At 34.9% G+C, this 24,041-nt stretch overlaps 1 protein-coding gene across 6 annotated transcripts in view; it reads left to right on the forward strand.

The window, feature by feature from the left end:
- The window catches only part of ITSN1 (intersectin 1), a 117,125-nt gene that overhangs the window by 69,962 nt on the left and 23,122 nt on the right, over positions 1-24,041 (forward strand). For all 6 annotated transcript variants that reach the window (XM_042809960.1, XM_042809963.1, XM_042809965.1 and 3 more), the window contains 9 exons: positions 126-247; positions 6,816-7,057; positions 7,982-8,141; positions 8,976-9,181; positions 9,863-9,945; positions 12,112-12,278; positions 17,187-17,232; positions 20,544-20,665; positions 23,086-23,203. In XM_042809960.1, the coding sequence (XP_042665894.1) occupies positions 126-247; positions 6,816-7,057; positions 7,982-8,141; positions 8,976-9,181; positions 9,863-9,945; positions 12,112-12,278; positions 17,187-17,232; positions 20,544-20,665; positions 23,086-23,203 (1,266 nt within the window). The remainder of the gene's footprint in view (positions 1-125; positions 248-6,815; positions 7,058-7,981; positions 8,142-8,975; positions 9,182-9,862; positions 9,946-12,111; positions 12,279-17,186; positions 17,233-20,543; positions 20,666-23,085; positions 23,204-24,041) is intronic.

Raw genomic sequence — 24,041 nt, forward strand, 5'->3', positions numbered from 1 at the left:
AAGAAGAGGTTAATGTACAATATATAAGGTATTGTTTTTTTTATTTATTCAATTTTACCATATTTTTCAAGTATGGAAAAATGATGTGGTTTTTTGTTTGTATCTGTGTTTTTTTATTTGCTTAGGAAAAGCTCCACTAACAATTTCTGCTCAGGAGGATGTAAAAATAGTGTACTATAGAGCACTGTATCCTTTTGAATCAAGAAGCCATGATGAAATCACTATTCAACCTGGCGACATAGTCATGGTAAGAACAGACAACAGACTGTGATATAATTGCTTGAAAAAATACTTCAGGTTTTGCACTTGTGTGAGAGAAATTAATATGGCAAGATTTTTTAATTTATTTTTTTATTTTTTTTTTTTACAAATTTGAGAACAATATTTTAGTGAATACCAAAATAAACAGGATGTGACACAGTAATTTCTTAATTATGGATAGCTTCTTAAAGTTCATTGTATTGTAAAACTGAAAGATAATCTATGTGTAGATTGTGCTAGTTTTAGTGTGCTGAGCTGTGTGTGTCTGAGATGCAGAGGTGTTGAAAAGGTTCCTGTACATGGTGAAAAGTTTCTTGTTCTCCAAGGTACCCAGGAAATACAATCCTGTTATTTTCAAATGAGAGTATGGTTGCTATGGGTTAAATAAAAAACTGATTTTGATAAATAAAGAATGTTTCTAGTAAGAAATTTGTTTTCTTAGATGAGTAATACAAGAGCAGTGTTAAAAAAAAAAAAAAAAAAAAAAAAAGGAATAATTTGTTTTTATTAAGAGAATGTGATGTCCAGGGTAGCACAAAGTAAAACAATTACAGGATGACTACACTTCTGTCATGATCCCAGCAGTGATGTAGTCTTTGTATTGTAGTGATACTTCTCTAACAATACTGGAATTTTTCTACAGCTCTTTTGCTCATTATTTCTGACTTAATGACCTAATTTAGTTGTAATTTTAAAACTGTATAATTTACTCTGTTTTTTTCATGAGGCAGTTTTACATTTATTCTCAAGAGGATATGAAGTAGATAAAATATCACTTTTTAAAAAAATGGAAGCCTGAAAATGTGAAAATTTACTTGCAGGCGTGTTGACACAGAAGCATTTCCATTCATTTTTTAGGAGTAGTAGAGTTACTGGAATATAATCTACCTATAAGCCTATAACTGTCATATTAAACTTCAAATTCTTGGAAGCTGGTTTCTGCTTGTATGCATAATTATATTTTAAAATTTCAGTTCTGATGTTAATGACTACAGTAATGGAAATTATATTAATAATAATAAATTGCTAGTATGACCTTTGCATGCATATGTCTGCTCATAATAAAAATGCCTGGCGTGGATATCAGATGGTATCTTTCTCACTGTGGGAGGGTATATTCGTTATAGTGTTCCACCCCAAAAAAAACTGTTTTAGGAGCTATTGTTTTTAGCACAGTAATAATGAATTTTGGAAAAAAATTACACCTTGTAGTCTGTCCTAAATTGTAATGGTAACTTGAAAGGAAATGCATCTATTCTACAGAGATGAGCCCTCATCTCTCAGCCTTTTGTTGTGCCACAGTGAAATATTTGTGACATGAGAATCTGCTTTTGGAAAATAAACGTGTATCCTCGATTAGTAGCAGTACTGAATGACTTGTAAAGAGGACCAATCCCATTCTGAATAATACTGCAGTTTTTATTGCTCTTTATCAATAAATAGAATAGGTCAGTGTGTTGTTAAATTAGAGAGGATGTGGATACATGCGTGTCTTTAGGCTCTAGAAAATGTTCTATCTTACTTTATTGGAAAGTAGATTATTGCCTAGGCATATGATGTTGTTTTGGTTTTTTTTTTTTCTTCTTTTTTTCTTCTTTTCTTCTTTCACTCTGAGAAAGAGTGATCACCACAAAGTAGAATCACAGGAAAATACCATTTTGCCAAAACAATAACTTAGGGGTAATTTGAGTTTTCTTGTATCTTGTTTTGGACTTTAACTTACTCCAGAAAATATTCTCTACCTCTCAATTTTCTTTACTTAACATCCATTTAACAATAATTAAACCTGGTGATTGATTCTTGTGGGATTTATCTCCTGCTCTGCAGTAATTGCTTAAATGGGCTACTCTTATAAAATTAATGTAAGACACTTTTGTGAAATGTGTTATAATGCTGCCTTGCTTTAAATCATTGCTTTCCTGATGGAGGTTAAAAGGGAATGGGTAAGTGTGCTATATGGCTGTTAGGAAGTCTATGCAATTTATTCGTGTTCATAAATCAAGATTCTGTTATCATGTAGTTTATTTGTTTTTTTAGTTTATGTAGGCGTAAAATAACAAATCAGCCCACATTGTCAAAAGTAATTTAAGTGCGGTGAACTAGAACTTACTTTTGATAACGGGCATTTGGATTCCTAGACTCTGTCCTTCAGTGTTTGTCATGTCATGTGGTTCCACAAGGTTCCAGTCAGTTATGTTTATTGGAAAATAGTAATTTACAAGCTTACATGTTAAAGTGCATCTGATTTCTCATTTATGACATAAATGCAACTCTGTAGTTATGTTGACCTGTGCAGTTAGGAGTTTACCGTGTTTAACAAAATAAACATTATGAGTTTAGAGTTTAGACACAGTTACTCTAAACACAGTGTAGAGTAACTGTGTTCTAACATAGGCAAATTTAGCATTTCCTCATTTTAGTGCTATAAATGGCATTGTCTGTGCAAGCTTATGAAGCCATGTGCTGTACCTGTATATTATATACAGGAGATATCACCCAAACTGTCACTGCTATGAGTAAAGAATCCAGCTAAAGCACATGGAAACCAGGCATAAACCCTGGATTTAAAGGGGACTGCAGAATTCATTATGTCAGAATGACTTGGGGCTTTAATAGGTGTACAGCTTGTAAATAGCTTCTTACAACAGCGTAATACACTTTTACACTGTGTGTGAATGTTGAGGTCTGCCATGGTGAAAATGAGGAGGAGGAGAGTTCAGTCTGAAGGTATTTGCAAAGGTAAAGATAAGAAGAGCTTTCTTCTGCTTTGCTTTTGAGTATGTGTTAGTCAATTGTAGGACTGATACATCTTGTGAAATGATTTAGAGAATTTGTGAGGCTTGGGCTGTATTTTTTTTTTTATATCTATTTTTTCATTAAAGGATATTTGTATTTTAACTTGAATTTCTATTTTCTCAGCTTCTTACCTTTTTATGTATGTTTAATTCCTTTCACCTTAAGGTTGTTATTTCTTTCACTATATAGATTGATTTATAACCCTAATTATAACTTAAACAAGATTTTTTTTCTGGAAACAAGTATATTCTGCGCTGAGAAAGCCATGCTTGGTTCAGAGCTCTGTCTGTTCAAGACCTTATTATGTGCTTTCTATTATGTATACAATGTATGGAATTCATCTCCTTTGGAGAGCTTTCTGACAAAAACAGATTCTGCTGGCATTTGCTTCTGTTGGGTTCCATCTTGGAGCAAATGAATGGATTCTGTTGTTACTGATACTCTTTGATATAATTCAGCCTGTTTAAATAAACTTAATTCAGTGAAATACAGTTGAATTATTGACTAACTGAACTGCAGTGACTCGGATAGCAGAATGTATGTTAAATAGAAAGCTCAAAGAAGAAGAAGCTCAAATAGGGAGGACTAGAACAATTTCATAATGCTAGTTTGTTGTCAGTTTTTTTAGTTGTTGATTGTGAAACTTAGAATGACTGTTCTTTGTAATGGATACATAGGCAGCCTTGTTGTGTTAGATCTTGTGTAGGCGTAGTCAACATATGGCCTCTGGCAGGCAGAGCTTAAATTCAGATTTATAATAAGAATTTCAGTATTCTCAGAATATCTAGATCAAAAGCTTACAAATGAAGTAGAGTTAAAATGATCATTTAATGGGTAGATTGTTGAGCAAAACGAACAGTGGTACTTTGCTTAGCTTTCATTAAATAGCTTTTTGAGACTAAGGGTTTGACTTCATATGTAGTGTGAATCACTGTTGTAAAACAGAACTTCTCTTTCTGTGTACATGGACTGCTAGTGATACACAAGCCAGTTCAAAGTGGATTAGGCCACTGCAAAGCCAGTCCTTTTGTTAGGAAAGAAATTAGCTGTTCCCAATGCTTCTGCTGCTTATTATTGTATTGCTCTTACTTCTGTCACTTGTGTTCAGCCATTGGGAATGAGAACATGTAAGCTGTGTCTCTAAAGTATGATTGAGTAAATTAAAAGTATGCACACACTTCTATTTGTTGTTCAGATGTACATATATATTCTAGTTGTATTTTGCAAAAAATAATCTGGAATAGAGTTTCTTGTAGGGATTTGGGACGGTGAGTATAAAAACAGAAGGTAATCAGAACAAATTAATTTGAAAAAAACATACAAAGGAATTTATTTAAAGTTCTAGTACTGTGCAACAAAAGTAGATCCAAGTTATATTTTATATGAATAACTGAGAAATCATTTTCAAAGAACTATAAAATAAAAATTGCTTTTCAAAGTGTCTTTCTATGAATATATACTGAAAACTTAATTTGATTGAATAATACTTTTGAGTATCCTAATAAGCTGTTTTAAGAATTTCTTAATAATAACATAAAGCTGCCTTCGAAGAAGACATTAAATCAGTTGCTTTAAAAATGGCTTTGGTGATTTTTTTTTTTATCTGCTGAAAAATCACAGTGTTTTTTTTGTGTTTACTGTGATTTGTCTCAAAGATGCCACTTTCTGAAGACCATGATGACACATTTTTGGTCTTTCAGTACTGATTCTTTTGTGTATTGGTGATTCTAGATACAACTCTAGGAACTGAATGTAGGAACTGTGTCCTTGTTATTACTGCTTAGATTATTCAACTCTGCAGTGCGTGCTGATAGTCCATCTCTCCCTTGCTGTCCCAAGATTCACCTCTGCTGTGACCTTCCATCACTCATATTGCTGCGCTAACAAATCCTATTCAGCTCTGCAGTGGAAATTTTGCCTTGCACTGCAGTAAAACCACATTGAACTGGTCAAGCATGTACTTCATTCATTTCTGGTTTTACTTTGAGTTAATAGGGACTGAGACAGAAGATACATGCAACAAAAAGCAGAAATAATGGATTGTTTTGCACCAGAAGAGGAGTGTGGGCTACAAATTACAATAATAAGGCAGTGAAAGAGGCAGCACAGGGTATAAAGCAAAGCAATCTGTCTAGCTCCAAGGAGTGATCCAGGAGCAATCGGAGGTTTTGCTGCTTCAGTTGGAGTCATTTCTATGCAAAACAATGTTCCCTCTCTTGGTCTCGAGTGACTCATTTACACCATTGCCACAAATAATTTTTTACCACTGTGGATTTTTGTTGTTGTTGTTTATTCTCCACACAAACAGAATGTATAGATTGGTACATTTCCAATTGTTGAAGCAGCCAGTTCTGAGATACTACCACATGCCGTTGTAGGATGTCATCCTTTGTCACCATATTTTGAAGTCTCCTTTGACTGAAAAGAATTTCTAATTCTGTAGCTCATGTAGCATACTGTTAGCAACAAATGCCTCGTGTTGATAATGAATGCTTAGGAAGAAAGGTGAGGTGATTTTGAATTAGGGATTTAAGCATCTTTCACCAGTTGCTATATTGATAACTGCAGCAGTAAACGCATGACTTACGCTCTCATTAGAAACTTTTATGTATTTTAAAACAGTATATGCTACTGGCCTAAGCAGATTAAATTCTTGCAAAAAACCAGCTCCTGTGTAGAGCTGATCATGTGACTTTTCATTACTGGCCTGGTTTTACTGCCAACTTGATCATTGCTTGGGAATCTGCAGCAGATAGATGTATGTTATTGACATGCTACAGGAGCAAGCCTTGTTTGTATGTTTGCTTAAACCCCTTGAAACTTAAACATTTGCTTAAACCCTTTGAAACTGAAATTTTGTTGGAGTATCAAAGGCAGGTTGGATAGCTAGATCACCAGATTTGCTGTAATTATTACCTAATGCAATTACTGCCTTTTAAAAAAAAAAAAAAATGTGCCTGCAGCCTCCAGATATTGTGTCAGTGTTTGGCTACCATATCAATTAATGAGTTATGAGGAGGGATAGTAATGGTGGATTATTTTTCTTCTGCAATTCTTGATTCTTTATCAACATGGAATTATTTCATATAAGTATGTTAGAAAATATGTCACTGTTGTTTTGAATTTGTTTGGTGGATGTTGATTTTAATATGCTGTGTTTCTGTTGTATTTTCTGCAAAAGGAAATTTAGAAAAAACTTTAAAATGTTTTAAAACAGAAATAGCAACACAAAATGGTCTTCTCAGAATCACAGAATTGTAGGGATTGGAAGGGACCTCCAGAGATCATCGAGTCCAACCCCCCAAACTCATTAGTTCTCCAGAACTAATATCTCCAAAACTGGTGTGCTGTGACAGACTTTCAAGCATCTGTTTCAAAAACTATGCTTGGCTTATGCATTAGGGCTGAAATGAAAATTTTTATTCATTTATTTATTTAATTTTTTTTACCTTATCACCCAGAAAACCTTTTGATTCTGGTTTGGAAAAAAAAAAAGCATTGCAAAGCGCATTACATTGCAAAATCTTCTCTTAGCTATTAAAGGTTATTGAAAGAATAGCTGGCGGCATAATTCTCCCAGTGGTAAATTAAATAATAATAATGAAGTTCTACCTAGGTGGAGCTTGTACTTGTAATAAAGTTTTCATTTCTCTGTAAGTAGATAAAGTTAATTACTGTGGATGAGATGTATTTTATTTTTTTTTAGTATACCATTTGTATATTATGTTTCTTAGCTTTCTAATGTAATGTATCTGCAGGTGGATGAAAGTCAGACTGGAGAACCAGGGTGGCTTGGTGGAGAATTGAAGGGAAAAACTGGATGGTTCCCGGCAAACTACGCAGAAAAAATACCTGAAAGTGAAGTTCCAGCATCTATAAAACCAGTTGAGGCAGCTCCTGCACCTAAAGTTTCTGTGCATGAAACAACCACATCACTAGGAACTGCTGCATCTACAGAGTGCACGACAACTGCCAACAACTGGGCAGACTTCAGTTCAACGTATGTTTGGGTAGTGATTATTGCCTCAAAGTACCATTGGAGTACTTTCTAATTGATTAGACTGTGACAAGAAGTTGACACAAAGTACACAGATTGCAAAAGATAAAGATTTTGTTTGAAGTAAAATATTTTTCTGTAGTAAATAGTTACAATTGCAGCCTTGTAAAACTGGAATTATTCTCCTATCGTATCTAGGTAGATAATACACACTTTCATGCTTTTCATAAAAATTAGTAATGCTGTCCCTGACATGAGAAAAGTTTTGTTGGTTGTGCGCTTGGCACGATTACAGTCCAGACGTACAACTGATTACTCAGCTAAGAGCACATGAAGCAGGCAAAGAAAACAGGCAGAGAAGATTTAAGTTGGATTATTTTATCATGCTCCTCGAGTTCACTGAATTTTGATCATTTAAGTAGGTACTTTGAGGCAAAGGTAGGGATCATGAGATTTGTTGGACATTTTAAAGGATAAGAGATAGTGTGAAACTCTTTTTAAGAGTTGAAAAGTCAGTAGGAAATAATTTTAAGCAAAAGAAAAAAAGGTAAGGATTTGAAGTAGTATGAGACATAACACAGAGGCATGTGAGAGGTCAGTGTCTGTGCATAATACAGACTGCATTACTTAACATTTTCATTGTATGGGGGCACACCTGAACAATGAAACTAAATTACAGAAATGGTTGGCCATAAATGAGCAACGATGAGCAATTAACTGTTCTTACAGGCTGCCTTTCAGAAATGTTTTTATTGTAACCCTCTCTTTGATTGCCTAACTTTCACTGCAGAGTTAATTTCACTGCTAATAACTCATGGAGTATTGAATTACAAGAAATAGACCTAGAATGTAGACTATTTTTCTTTGCATGAGAGCATTTTTATTCCTTTGAACACAGTAGAATTAGTGTAATTCACTTATTTTCAGATGGCCGGCAAACACTAATGAGAAACCAGAGACAGACAACTGGGATGCCTGGGCAGCTCAGCCGTCGCTGACAGTTCCCAGTGCAGGGCAGCTGCGGCAGCGATCAGCCTTCACCCCTGCCACTGTTACAGGATCATCTCCCTCTCCCGTTTTGGGTCAGGTGAGCAGCTGTGTTCACTGGAACTGTTCTGAGCCAGCATGAACTTCTGGATAGCAAAGAGCCAACGTTTACAATTGAAACCCTTTCATGAGATGTGTGGACTAGGACAGTTTGAAGTGCTAAAGCATTAGTGTGCACCCATTAACAAAGTCAGTAGCAGAATCTAACACAAACAAGCTGCTGTTCTGCTGTTCTTTGCTGGCTTTTTTAAACTACAGTGGTCCAGTCTTAAAGTTTTGGCTGGGTGCTATTTTTGAATCACTTCCTTTGGGCTTTATTAAATCACATGACAACAATCTTTGTTCCAGAGTGGGTTATATGGTTAAGTGGTGTAGATGAGACTAATCTTCACAGTAGATGAATTCAGTCCATCTGTAAGAGACTGAACTTTCCTCAGCTGGACATGTTGTTCTTGTAAGCTAATGTGTTGTTCTAATAAATGCAAAATACCTTAGTGTCTTCGAACAAAGCTAAAAGGTAGTATATACAATATATTACTAACAGCAGAACATAATTTTCTGTAAAGTTTGCTTTAAACCTTTCAAAATAACTTTGTCAAGGTTTATTGTATCTATATCATAATTGTAGAAATTGCAAAGAAGCAAACTCCCAAATAGTCCTGCATTACACATTAACAGATAGAAATGTAGGAGGTCTGTGGGCATTTCTTGTATTTGTAATTTTGACTGACATATTTTGCTTTATACAGATGAGGGGAAGTCACAGCATATTGTGGCTATATAAATAGTATAAGAATGTAACTCCATAAGGAATTTTCTTTGTGGAAAGTGTTGCAAGACTGAATTCTCTCTCTTTTTCTCTAAATTGCATTAGGGTGAAAAAGTGGAGGGACTTCAAGCACAAGCTTTGTATCCTTGGAGAGCAAAAAAAGATAACCACCTTAATTTCAACAAAAATGATGTCATCACAGTTTTAGAGCAGCAAGATATGTGGTGGTTTGGAGAAGTTCAAGGACAAAAGGGGTGGTTTCCTAAGTCATATGTGAAGCTTATTTCAGGCCCCATTAGGAAGTCAACAAGGTATTGTATTTGCTTATACCATACTTTACTTCCATACTATATTGATTAAATATATATGAAGAGTTGCTCACTTGAGTTTTAAAGTTTAGACTCAACGATGTATAAATATTTTTATGTAACTCTTCTCTGTTAGGTTTTTACTCCCATCGCTGAAAATTCAGGTGAGGAATATGTAAGCTGACCTCAGTTCTCCTTGCACTATGCGCCACCACCAATAGACCTAAAGCTTAATCTACAGTCTTAATTATATGTGACTTGCAACTAAGAAATTACTATTTTGACATGAATTATAGCTACATAAGTCTCAGCTTATTTTTTCCCAGAGTAAATTACAATACATCAAAGCTTAATCACTTACCATTATTCTCGGAAGATGAAACAATCAGAATCTAGTTCTGTGAAAGGTGAAGTCAGCATTAACATCACTAATACTAATTACAATGTTTTTAGATATTTTTTTCTTCTGAGGGAGAAGGAGGGGCAGCAAACTGTGTATTCCATGCATTTACTTAATTATAACTACAAGCCATCGTACTTGAAATATGTAATTTGTAAGTTTACTGTCTATTAGAAAATTTAGGGAATTGCTTAGGGATACATGTGCATATTTTATTTTTGTCATACATTAAGCATCTTCTGAAGAGATTTAATTTCTTAAATAACTGTTATTCTCTTGTAAAGCATGGATTCTGGTTCTTCAGAAAGTCCTGCTAGTCTGAAAAGAGTAGCATCACCAGCAGCTAAAGCAACTATGTCAGGTGAAGGTAAGCATTCCAGACTGGATGGCATTGACACTATTTTACTATGTGATTAAATGTAAGTAGTCTGCGTATCAACCAAAAATGAGCCCAGAATCAACAAAACAGGTTTGTTTTAAGATCAGGCCTGTAAAAATGTGGGTATGTTGTATATGTAGAAACAATAATTGAACATTTCTTCTACAGTTTATAGTGTTCCATACTATACATACTAGTATGTATGTAAATATTTTGGTATCAGTTCAGTTCCCCATGGAACTGTTCAGAATGGGTTTTTGCAGAGGGCCGGTAAAACACTTCCATGTTGTTTTTATTTGTAATTCGTAAGTAATTAATGATGCCAGCAATTATTAATGAATGTCTCAATTTCACTCGGTACTCATTTCCACTGTTCCATTAAAGCTCCCTGTAACTGATTGTAGTTTCTTTATTTGAAAGTTGTGATACTTATGGTCAAAGCTACCCCTCATTTTTAAGGATGGAGCATATGGGGCACAGACAGATAATTGTCAGGTCTCTGAAGGGTTTTAAAAGACTTGTATTCTTAGTTGTTACCACTCTTCAACTGGAAGTTAATGTCTCCATACGAGCTGTGCTAACAGACTGTGGGCACTCTAATCCACTTCAGTGCAATGTCTGTAAGGTTAACTTAAATCACTGTCAGAGTAAATTAATGGATCTAAATTTAGCTTACAAATTAATATCTACATAATCTCTTCAGAATGCCTTGCATTTTTCAGCTACAATTCTACGTATGATTTCAAGTGGAAGAGTTTCTTTGGTTATTGCTGTATTTTATATGTTACTGACATGAGCACTACAGAAATTAAAAGAAGAGAATGTTAGAAATCTGTCCAAAGTGGAAAAAAGGATGATCAGTTATTTTGAAACCTAACTAGTCTTGCTCAGTGTGTATTTCATTAAAAGTAATTTGGAAATGCTGTCTTTTTTGGTAAATTATAGGACATCTTAGGTTATATGTTAGTATTAAAAAGGGACACAATTTATTTAAAAACATTTCAAAAAAGCTGTATTTTTAAGAAGTAATAGAAGGTGATAGACCCATATTTTATTAGATGTAGAGAACGTGAGAGAATATACATGTATATGGCATACATTGTGTATTTTAATGTTGTTGTGTGCTTGTGTACAAACAGATGTATGTCTCCTTCAACTGCAGTTTTTAGGTAAACTATCTCTTAGCTTTCATTAAGAAAATTTATTGTGGTTTGAATTCTTGCTGAAGTTCAGTAGTCAAGTTGAGGGTTTTGGTCAGATGTAGTGTTCAAGCAAATGGAACCATCGCCAGTTGCAATGGAATACTTGAACATTTCTGTCAAGTATGCATGATAATCTTCCTGAAATACTGTGAGCTGTTCTTAATTCCAGAGCTGATCACAGAAACATAGGATATAATCTTCAGTAATCTATTGCCCATGTAAAGTTTGTTAATGCTTAGTTAAGTAAGAATGTATCAAGTTGTGTCTACAATGTTAATTAATTGTTCAAAATTCTTTGTAATCCTTTTTGTAAAGGTGTTTGGGGTTTTTTTTGTGTAGTTCTGTGGTACAGTTATGCACTGCAGTACTTAACATCAGTCTAGTGTTCTTGCACTTGAATACTAAGTGGGTGACTGTGTTTTAACAAAATAAAACATTCAGGCTTTGTCTTGACATTTCCCAGCCGTTTCAAAAGATGCGATGAGATGTGTGCTCCCTGTGCAAACCTTCAAGTAATGAAAGAATTCACTGTACATGAGAGCCAAACAGAGTATGTAAGATTAAGACAGATGTTTGGGTACTGAGATTTTTTTCTGCCCTCAAATCTGAAAATGCTAGTCAATAGCACAAATCAGAAACCACTGGGAAATATGTTCAGAATACTTTCTGATATAAAGTAATAATGTATAATATAATAATGTAATAATAATAATTACACTAGGAAACTATTTTACCAAAAAGATTCCCCAGGGCAGACTTTTGATAGACTGTATTTAGTTCTGCTATCTATTTCATTTTATACATTAAATAATACTGAAGCTTTATGAATAAAGTAATCAATTTATCTTCTGTCTAGCCTCTAGTTAGATCATATTCTATTCGGCTTTGCAAATGATAATCGAGCAGGTTATCAAGTGTTTCCCCATGTTGTGTATCTATTTCCTTCTTGCAGAATATGTTGCTATGTATACTTACGAGAGTTCTGAGCAAGGAGACCTAACCTTTCAGCAAGGTGATATGATTCTTGTGACAAAGAAAGATGGCGACTGGTGGACAGGAACGCTGGGTGATAAAACAGGAGTTTTCCCATCTAATTATGTGAGACTCAAAGATTCTGAGGTAGAGACATTAAATTGTTTCACAGTTGGCCTGGGGGAGTTATGTTTTCTTTGGTATTGTAGTGATGTTTGCAAGTGAGTGGTTTGCAAGGGATGAAGAAGTATTTGCTGAACATGAATTTGGAAAAGGAAATAATAGTTACATTTCACAACATAATTTCTTAAGTTCCATTCTGAGCCATTTATGACAATAACTCCTAGATAAATTGATAGTTAACTTAGCAGTTTTGTGGAGACAAATAAAAATAGCTACAATTACTTTTTTTCCAGGTAAGTTTTTGATGGCTGAGTTGTATCCTTCTGTCATTTTCTTTAAAAAAGAAATTAAGGGAAATATTTCAGTTTATTATATTTTTTTTCTTTCCCTGTTTCAGTGTTCTTGCAACTTAGGGAAACAAATTTAGCAATAAAAATTAGCTAACTACTGCATTGAATAATAGAGATCCTGTCTCATCTGATTTTATCCTGGAATAATCTGATAGAGCATGTCTATGTTAAACTTTTTTTAGACATTCTTAAGAAAGATGTGTTCTCATTTATGTTCCTTGTCTATTTGGGAAGGGTAATTCTCATCTACCAGTAGGAATTAGCTTATTGTCAGCTGTATATGGTATTGATCTCTTGGGAAGGACTTTTTGTTTGTGTCTTTGAGAATTATAGTTTTTTTTAAGTAAATAAATACAAATTTATGTAGGTGTCATGATGAACAACAGATCGACCATGAGCCAGTAGCTGTGTGCCCCTGTGGCTCACAAGGTCAATGGCGTACTGGGGCTCATTAAAAAAAGTGTGGCCAGCAGGTCGAGGGAGGTGATCCTCCCCCTCTCCTCTGCCCTGGCAAGGCCACTTCTGAAGTATTGTGTCCCATTCTCTGCACCTCAGTTCAAGACGTTCAATCTTCATTTTAGAATTGAAATGTTGTGCTTTATGTTTAGCATACAGTTTTGGATATGCCTGTGCTCTTTCCTGCCATTTCAATTGCATCAACTCTAGAGTTATGAAACAGCCCAGGTCAGTAGAGACCTTGAAAGATCATCAGGTCAGACCTTAAATCTATCTAGTGACTGTGGAGCAGCAAAAAGTTGGGTCAAGTCCCCGGCTAGATTAGGAGTACTTTCTGTCAGAGAGAACATGTTTTACAGTAGCAAGTTGTGATGTCACCTCATTAAGATGGGGTAGAGGTTTGTCCTGAAGACAAGTGAGATATTTCTAACACACTTTTGTCTCAAAATCTGGGAATGTATATTGAGATATGTTAAGTTGCCTTTTGTGTGTTTTCAAGTATTGGGCATATCAAATGCTTGTCCTGTCTGATGGAGAAGAGGCACATGTTGGCAAGTCTTTGTAGAGAGCTCAGAAACAGATATTTAATACTGAGAACTGTGCTTATTAGAGAACTCAGTTTCATGTTTGTCTGATCTCAGCTTGTCTGGGCCTGAAACCACAAAATGCAGTTTATTAAAAATGGTCCGACTGCTCTTTATGCTGGTGAAAACCACATCTTCAGATAAAATCTTGATGAGAAAAAAAAAGGAGGAAAGAGTACAGAGCTCAAGGAGATTTATATTCAGGATGGTTATTTTCCTGAAGTGATTCACATGCCCCCCAGGAGATAGTAGTTGTTCTAAGTGGATAATTGCCATTACACGTACAAGGTTTTGCTATTCAGCTTGGTCACAGAGCCAGTTTTTGCAAAGGATTTCACAATAGTGGCTGTCTTAACTTTCGGATGTGCTGCTGTGCTTGGACAGCTGCTGGCTGATCATGAAGAATTTTGCTAAAAAAACAAATTAGTTTACTGTGTTCTGCTCTGTTGACTTAGGCCTGAAAAACAAGGCAGTGCTAATCATTCAGTAGTTCTATTCATTTACCTCAAGCAACCATACTAAGGAATTTTCTCTTCCTTAAAGTTTGAACATATTAATAAAGTGAATGTCTTTATGTTCTCCAAGTAAGCAACTTGATGGTCTATTCTCAGAGTTTTTGTTAAATTGAGGTAGATATGTACGGATTTTTATTTTACCCTTTCCTTGAGACTGGTGTGATAATTACCTCTGCATTGGAATATGGAATCGATACGGTGGATTTGGAAAACCAAAAATGTAGATCCTTCAACTTATAAGACCTTGTGTAAGTGTTCTGAAAAACATCTAGCAATCAAAACCTATTCAGTCTGGATTCTTAGGGCATTACTGTACAACACAATTGGTAATTCTACTGCCTTGTTTTATTGAACTATCAGAGCAAGTTCTTCTTGTTTCAAAAGATGTTATCATTTGGCACAAAATGTCTTCAAATGCAGTTAGTATCTTAGATGTATAAAAAGGAGATAAAATGATTTATTTACTCTCCACTGTTTTTTTTTCTTAACAAAAGGATGCAAGATATTTCTCCAGGGGAGACCAGAAGTTGGGTCTATCTTTAAGCGCACCATTTCTAATTTAGATAATTTTTGAAACAGGTTTTCTGTTTATTTCTTCTTTTTCTTTAACAAGGATTCAGAGAATCTTCAAACAGAACTCAGGCTCAGTTTAGTTAAGGTGATTTTGAAACTCCCCTCTCAGGATAATCAATGTTTACCAGCAAAGATATAGTGTCACATCCTACTTCATCAGTCCCAACATGCCTAATCTGACAACCTGGACACTGGTTAATTGATGTTTGAAAAAAAATTTTATTTGGAAGTCCAAATATTTGTTCTTTGTTAAGAGGGCGAAGTGGTATTTCTCTGCTGAAAAATACTTACCAAAGTAGTATCAATTTCTGATATTACTGTATTAGTGCCAGTCCTCTCATTTGGTTCCAGACCTTTTAATCTTTCCTCGTGTCTGCGGATGGACCCACCATCATTTTGCATGGAACATCTTGTTCCCAAACCTAACTTTAGTCTTTGCATCTAATCACTGTATTATGCTTTCGTATTTCACTTTTTAAAGTTAATATAGGTCACAGTAGTCACAGAGGAAGGGGGGAAGGGGAAGGCAGGAGAGAAAGAGAACCAAGGAAAGAAAGGAAGACTTGCTGGCTTTCCAGAAAGTAACTGTAATCAGTCTTTTACAAGAAAGTTGCACTGAGACCAAATGATTTTTAACTTGCCTCATCCATTTTCCACAACCCTTCCTAGGATTCACAAAATGTCAAAGGCAGTTGTGGTATGCTAGGTGTATGAAACGTGCTTTTGTGCCAGATGTTTGGATTTAAAAACAACAAAAACGACCCTCTCCCTATCCTCACTGTCACCTTCCAGTGGCAGTTTCAGGTAATAGGACCTGCACAACAACCCCACTGAGTTTTCTGCTAATACAGCATTATGAAGTATTTTAGCTCAGTCTGAAAGATCAGGCTTCCATAGTAGCTTTCCTGGAAAATGTCCCCAACATTGAAGTCCTAGAGCAGTCACATACTCTTCAAGACAGTTATTTTTCCTAATAATCTATTCTGTTGAGGTATTCAAAACTAATACACATTTTTAAAATGGCACTGTTCTCTCAGTCATTCAACTAGATTCTTAGTTACTGCCTTTATTAGTTTCATTATTAAAAATTCCCAGCTTTTAAAAACATCAAGTTAAGGAGAATATTGAGGATTAAATTGTTCTTTTCCTTAGAAGATCTGGTACTCTGAAAACCCTCCAGTCATTTATGTAGGCTCCAGATATGTGAGGAAGATGCTGAGGGAAAAATTGAGAAGAGGGTGAAGCATTGTGAGCATCACTTGAAGGCAATAGGATATGATGTATGTTCAGTATTTCTGACCAAAAGAGAGTTCAGATTTGCTATGCTGCTGTCATCTGTATCAGACATTTGTACTGTAATAGCTAAGGCTGGCAATGTACCAGGAAGAAAGTGAGATAATTATTTAGGGCATTAGGGGATTCTGTCCTACAAAGAGTATATATTAAAAAGGTTGGCAAAATGACTGAGGAAAGGGATATGCAAGGGTAGAGTCCAAACCACGTCTGGATTTGAATATTCTAATTGCAGGTATGTGACTAGTCTGAAAGTGCACTGAAAAAAATAAGTAAAGATAACTTCTTCCAAGTGACTGGTGTTTTTTAGGGAAGATATATTTTTGAACAGGAGAACTGTGAGTTTGTAAATTAAGAAGCATTTTTATGCTAAATTTGGTTTTTCAGAATAGCTGTTTTCTTAAACATAACTGAACTGAACTACTTCCATGGCTTTGCTAGTTTTTTCATGAGTGTTCACAAAAGCTTTTCTTGTAAATCTCTTGGCTTGGGCAACAGGATATTCACACCTCATCTGAACCCTGTGATCCAAGGAGTTAGCTGTCTTTGTCAAGACAGATAGCACTATTGAGTGTCCTATGCTCTCAGCTAGGCACAAAAAATGATAGTGGAGCTTTTACTAATGTAACACATACCATCTAAAAAGTTCATATAGCTCATCTTAGGGATGCAGTGAAGGATTTCTACATTAACTAATTTTCCATATAAGAAAATTTGGAACCGTAATATGTACAGTATTTAAATAATTATGTCTGATTGTCTTTTTAGGCATATTTGCAATCCAAATATTTGAGAATTGAAAAATACTATTGTCATACTAGCTCAACTTGGCAACATTAACATTTTGCAGATATGCAGGTTAATAATGAAAATACTATGTAAATTGTAATTACATTGGTATTTACAGTCAGTGGAAGGCAGGAGAGTTAGGAAAGATGTCTGCACCTTTATATAGTTATCCACTTCTGTACATCACATTCTTTAATTTCTATATATTAATTGCCATCTCAAATAGTAAGAGTTCCTGTAAGAACAGACTTCATTTGAGTTTTTTTACTCTCATCTTTTTTTGGTGTGTTAAAGTGAAGTACAGTAAATCATTTTAATATACTGAAGATATAATTATGACTGCTAAACTTACATCTCCCTCTTCATTTCAAGGCTTCTGGAGCAGCTGGAAAAACAGGAAGCTTAGGGAAGAAACCTGGTAAGTCACACATAGTTGACAGCACCTCCTCTTAAGTACTGTGTATATCTAGTCAGTGAAAAAACTTCAGTGGGAACAAAATCTTTTCCATAATAATAAATTATTTGCTCTTGGTCATTTATATCTTCTGAAATACACTGTTATGCCTTAGTAATTTACATTAATGAATACTGTTTATATTAAATTAATTTATAACCTATTCATCACCGTATTGAAGTAGCATTTTGCTTGCTCAAAAACAAGTGTAAACTAAACCAAATAGAACAGTGGAAGCCCACAAAAGTTTCTCAAGTTTCCCAGTGTCCCTGAAATGGAAGTACACATTTCACACTGTGGTTTCACAGCTTTGCCCTAATCTGGTATACATTGACTCTGAGCTCTTGTGTCTGCTTCCTATTTTCAAGAGCATATACCTTGTATGTATGCCGTGTAGCTTATTGCCTGAAAAGCCTGGTCATATTGTAGATCATCATGTTGCAGTTTATTTTTTGGCTTGAAAGAAGTCCTCTTGTTCTTGGGTTAGAGATCAGGGGAAGGGCTGTCCTTTTAAACGGCTGTTTTTCCAAAGATTTAAAGAGCACATTGTCACTGGCAGGCATTTGTAAACATTCCAGAAGGCATCTCTGTTTTTCTCTTCAGTGTATTTATTTGCTTCTGTACGAAAGACATAATTTTGCATGCAGTTGAACTAAATTAGGAGATGTTCAATGCTTCTGTCCCTTTCTCTGGAACTTATTTAGTTGCTTAGTGAGGTAGTTCAAGGATGTGGATTACCAAGTCCTGCCTATTTCCATACCCATATACATACTCATATTCATGTTTTATTTTGTTTTGTGGAGAGAAAGTTGCTTTTTGTCTGCCTGAAGTGGCTCACTACTCAAGTGTGTAACAGAAAAGAGAGAGGATGCAGAATAGATTGCAGTAGCCCCAGCTTAATTTGTCTTATTTTACCTCTGCTCTCGGCAAATCTGACTGATCCATCCACTTTCTATGGAAAGAAGGGTTTGGAAATAAACTACTTCTGCCCTTTTAAACTTTGCTTTGAATAACCAAACACAGTTGTGTTAATAGATCAAAAGTTTGAGAGAGGCTGAAAAGAACTCTGGAAAACCTGTAAAAGTGAGACCTGGTAGGAATAATGACAAGATGCTGATAGGTATAGCTACTGTTTCTATGCATGGGAGAATGAAGCATGAGAGGACTTGAGTAGCAGCCTTATAATCACTAATCTGCTAAATCTGAATATTAAGCAGAGGAGAGATGGGTTTGTGTTGACAAAAGGTGTATTTAGAATTTTTTGGAATTTAAGAACAGTTTAAGAGCAGTCCTGCCTATTTTTCAGCATGGAGGTTCATGGATGTTTTTGCCACAGAAGTGAAAGGCTAATAAATGAGGTGAAATATTCCAGTTTATTCTAGAAGCAGCAGAATGAACAAGTGAGTGTTGATAATAGCCTGTGTTTGACAAGGAAGAGAAAATGCTGTCTTCTGGAATTTAAGTGGCATTATGGGGACAACTGTATCTGTGAGAAGACATTTCTTTCTCTTTCTAAATGAATCTCTTTTGGTAGAGGACAGGTTCTCCTGGCCTGAGCTGTAAATGAATTGGATCTCTTCTTAGTAATTCAATATTTAAATATAATAAAATTAAAAGTCCTTCCTGGAATAAAACTTTTTTTTTTTTTTTTTCTTTCCTTTTTTACTTGAAAAAACAGAAAAGAAAAAAGAAAACCACCAAAAAAATCCCCCAAACTTATTTTGCTGCATGTTTTCCTCCAACTTTCTGCTTTTCTTTGACATGAGAGCTAGATATTAATTTGTAATTCAGATCAGTTCACAGTAAAAATTCTATATGCTACCAGTTGGTGAAAGAGGACCTCTGATATCTGGAGCCGTGTGGATTGTCATTATGTAGATAAAATTGTTATGGTTTTTTTCTGAGTTACAAGCTATGAGATTTTTGTTCTCTCAATAGAATGCATAGTATGATATATTGAAGATGATGGTTTTTTTATGGTAGAGAGAGGATTTTGCATAATAAAAAAAAAAAAGACCAATTCCCATATTTAGTTTCTTTGCTAGTGTTCGTTTTACTTTCTGAATTGCTCTGAGGTGGGTGAATTGATGCAATTGTGAAAAGCCTACCATTCCCCTGAGATCTTGTAGATCTTTTAGCACTACAGCCATGTATCCTGTCAAAAAGCTTGCTTTGTCTTTGTACAGAACAGTCTGTGCTGCTGCTGGCTTTTATCTGTATAGACCTTTCTATTCTACCTACAAATATCATATTTACTTAGCATTTCTTTCTTCCATCTTCTGCTTTCAGAGTTGAAATGCTATTTTTTATGTTCCAGATCCGTGTGTAAAGCATCTTTCTAACTCTCAGCCTGGACCTTTTTCATCACCTGTTTGGTCCACGCTTTTGCCAAAGGTTTCCAATAATCATTGTATTAAATATACTCTCTCTATCATCCTAACCATGTTTTGATGACATGATAAACCTGACTTAAATGCTATCAGTCAGACATTTCAGCCCTAACTGCAGCCACTTACAAGTTCCTGTCAGTTCACATCTGTTCAGAAATGGGTTAACCCTGTCAGACTGTGGTGATTAAGTTTTCATCTATATTTCCACAACTGTAAAATGGCATGAACTGCTCTATCCACTTTGGCTAATGTAACTGAGAGAGAGTTGTGTGCTTACCATTACTCTCCTGTCACATTTTTGCTGCGAGGTAAATTAGAGAAGGCACCAGTTTTCTATTAATGTCTACAAAAGAAAGGTTTCAAAATAAACCCTGCCTGTTGCATTTCAAAAACTTCCATTTTTTGTCTAGTGTGGTGGTGAGAATTTTTTTGCAGGCCTTCATTATTTTACACCTCTGTTACTACATCAGTAGTAGATAGTCGTCACCGTCTATCTCTTTGTAGGGAACGTCGTCCAAACTGATGCTACAAAAACATGTTTATTGGAAAACAGTATTTATGAAACTTGATTTTAAGAGCCACATGGCTTTAATTATGGTCATTATTCTTCTCTATTTCAGATATTTTTTGCATCCTACCCAGACAGCTCTTGCATCTCTGTTCTCTTATTCCTGTACTGCTGTGAACTTTTTAAGGAGAAACTTCTAATCTGTTTTGTAATTATAGTTTGTATTCAAGAAATTATGTAAATGCATTACAGTTTAATGGAAAAAAATTCAAAATGGATATACTGTACCAATGATAATAGCAGAGTCAATCTTGAATAGAATGTGTTCTTTTTTTTTTTTTTTCCAGATTAACTTTTTTTTCTTCCTGCTTTAACAGAAATTGCCCAAGTTATTGCCTCTTACACAGCAACGGGTCCAGAACAACTCACCCTTGCTCCTGGTCAGTTGATTCTTATTAGAAAGAAGAACCCAGGTGGCTGGTGGGAAGGAGAGCTCCAAGTGAGTTACTGGTTTTTGAAATAAAATTACATGTAAAAGAATCTGTGATTTTATTTTTAATAGTTCAAAATGATAAATGTGTCAATGCTAAATACGTTACTTTGAAAATGTTCTGCAACTAATCTTTTACAAGTAAAATGCCTTTTCATTCTAATTTGTTGAAATTGAAATAACTTTGGAGAATGGCAGGAAAAAAATATATTTCTTCACTGTGAGGCGGAGATACCCATCTCACAAATCAGACCTGGCCTGCAATCTGCTCTCCTGTTCATTTTCCTGGAGGCTCAGTGTTTGACCTAGTTCAAACTTAAATTTTTTTTTTTTCCTCATTTCTACTTTCCCTTCTTTGCTTTCCTGGTGGTATTTTTTCATTTCTTTGTCCGTAAATAATTTTCCAAGATTGTTTTTGTTTTCACTCATGCTCATCTTTATGTTGTTCACTTGTAACTTGAGACTCAAAGTTTATTTTAAGGCACAAAATAAGCTTCACTTGGCAAGAGCTGTCACAATTGATCACTTAACAGCTAATGAGCAGAGTGAGTTGTTTGGTGGATTTTTTTTTGTTTGGTTTTGGTTTTGTTTTGTTTTTTAAGTTCAATTTCTTATTGTGTAAGTTCTTATCTGTAGTTTTGGATACCGTACTATCTTACATTTAGTTTTACAAGTTTTTTTTCATTCGATGTCCTGTTCCTGTTCTTTTCGTTCTCCTGTTTTAATACTAATACTAGTCCTTGCCTCCTCTATTACGTGTGCCCAAAGGCTAATGGAACAACATGGTGAAATGGTTTGAAGAATTGATAAAAAAAATAAAAGCAGCAACAACAAAAAGCTATTGTAAAATGACCACTAGATTTGGAAAAGGACATTGGTATTAACTTCTTAATGCATTTATTTCTTCTTAATGCAGATTTTTTAATAAGTATATGCTACTGTTAATTATCAACCTGACGTGTATTTTGATTGTTCTTGTCTTAGCTGAAGGTAAAATAAAGTAGGGTAAATGTGTTAAGCATTGCATTGCTAGATTTAATGCAGAATATGTTAAAATTAATGGTCTAGAAACACTGTAGATCAAAAGCTTTCATTTTCAGTAAGAAGGGAAGAAAATAGTGAAAAAATAGTTTTTGTTTGGTGACTTTTTGAAGTCAATTAGTGTCTATTTTCTTTCATAGGTAATATTCTTTGTACTCAAAATTCCAACTTTAATCAAACTAAAAAAAAAGTAGTTAAAATAATTCTTAATATAGATTTAATAATGTAAAAGCTGAGATTTGAATTGAAGTTTTATAATAACCTTTCTTAGCTGAGAAAAATTAAAGATATTTCTTCTGATTTAATTTGCAAAGCACAATGTAGTTGATGAAATAACAGGATGCAGATTCTGTCAAATTACTATCCTGCTTCAGTGATATAAGCTTTGACACACTTGATCAGGCCTGTGCTTTTCTGTCCCAACATCCTGTTTCTGACAGAGGCTGATTGCCGCTGTGTTACAAACCTTACAGCTCCACTCTAGGTCATGTATGTGGTCATCTGTTTCTGTTCATGAACATACATTGTAGTATGTATGTTTACCACATTTTGTACTGATGTTCTCTGACAGTATGAGAGCATCTAACATGCTTTCCCAAACCTTAACATCTGTTAATTAGGATCATTTGGATAGTTTGATTGGATTTGCTTTGGGATTTCGTGTTTGAGTCCAAACTTGATGAACTTTTTCAGGTCATGTTTTGCTGTATTTCTAGCACTTGGTTAATGTGACATATGCTTGCACTCCTCCATCTATTGGTTGAGCAGGAGAGGTTAATACAAAGTTTAGAAACTGCTTCTTGGAAGAAAAGAGGTAATTGAAATTCTTAATCTCTATTTAAACTATTGCAATCCAGATAACGATTTAAAAACAATTATTGGCATAATGAAAAAGCTATTCATTATTGTGATAGCTAGCCTGGCATTCTAGAGTGAGTTAAAGTTAAAAAAAAAAAAAAATTAAATCTTTTAGAAGGAGCAGTTACTGTAGTTTTATTTATAAAGCACACAAAGTAGGAAAACTTAAGTGAAAACTCACTTAAATTCATAGCATCACAGAGTCATAGAATGGATTGGATTAGAAGGGACCTCGAGGATCATCAAGCTCCAACCCTGAGCTGCCAACCTCCACATTTAATACTAGACTTAAATAAGTAGTAAATAAGTGTTTAGCTGCAATAAAAGCTTGCTTCATAATAGGAAGCATCCTAACATTGAACTATCACGATGAAAATAGCTGACAGTTTCCTTATAAAATGAATTTTGAAATGCTTGGACTGCAAGTAGTTAAGGTATTGGCTGAATTGCCTCGCCTAAGGTTCTATTGATATGCTTACTCCTCTTAAAAGAATTGTTTCTTTTTCTTTCTTTCTTTCTTTTTTTACTAGGCACGAGGGAAAAAACGACAAATAGGATGGTTTCCTGCTAATTATGTAAAACTCTTGAGCCCTGGTACCAGTAAAACTACGCCAACCGAGCTACCTAAATCAACAGCATTACCTTCAGGTAAGCAGTGCATTAATGGAGTTGATGTTGTAATGCGTATCATTTACAGTAAGACTTCTAAAATTAATCACAAGCATTAAATATATGCCACAGTAGTCACTACGGTAAAACAATTTATTTTGATTTTTTTTTTACAGGGAGGGTAGACAGTTGGTTTCTACATTTATTGTGGTGATCCCTGAGGTGTAGCTGTAGCGTGACATTGCACCTTAAAGAGTAAAATATTCAAGTTACAAGTCCTGTTTGTTAATAGTAAATATATTGAGGGAGTTTTTAAAGGTTCAGAATGTTCCCTAGGCTTATCAGTGGAGGCTTTTGTTATTCAGGACTTTTTTTCCTAAGATGAAGTGTGAGAAAACTACACAAGTATAGAGCTTTTTGTCCTATTGTTAAAGTTTGTGAAAGGATACAGCAGCGATAGACCTTTTTACTTACAGAATCTATTTGCTACAGCTCCAACATGGGCAGCTCTGCATCAGCTCTGTCAATCTACTGCAAAATATAAAGCCAGGCAGAAGACTGAGAACGGAAAGTTCAGTGCTTGTGGTTGTTTTAGTCCTTCACCATTTTGTGTTTGGTAGTTTTGTAGTACCAGGTAAAGGAGATCCTTGACAATCAAAAATGCATAGAATAGTTCATTTTCTTCCATAATACCCAAAGATTTGAGGTAGTTGTAAATGATTTTGTGTTCTGTAGTTAGACTGGTCTGTTAGCACTGAGACACAATATCTGAATGTGAAGGGATTTTTTTGCTTGTTATTTCAAGTTTGACAGTTTGGGACTTTTGACACATGCTAATAAAACTTACAGAACAAATTTTCTAGTGAATTTCTCACTG

The sequence above is a fragment of the Centrocercus urophasianus genome, unplaced genomic scaffold (genome assembly GCF_019232065.1).
Source record: "Centrocercus urophasianus isolate 14NV4802_14NV808 unplaced genomic scaffold, USGS_Curo_1.0 seq_12, whole genome shotgun sequence".
NCBI classification, from domain to species: domain Eukaryota; kingdom Metazoa; phylum Chordata; class Aves; order Galliformes; family Phasianidae; genus Centrocercus; species Centrocercus urophasianus.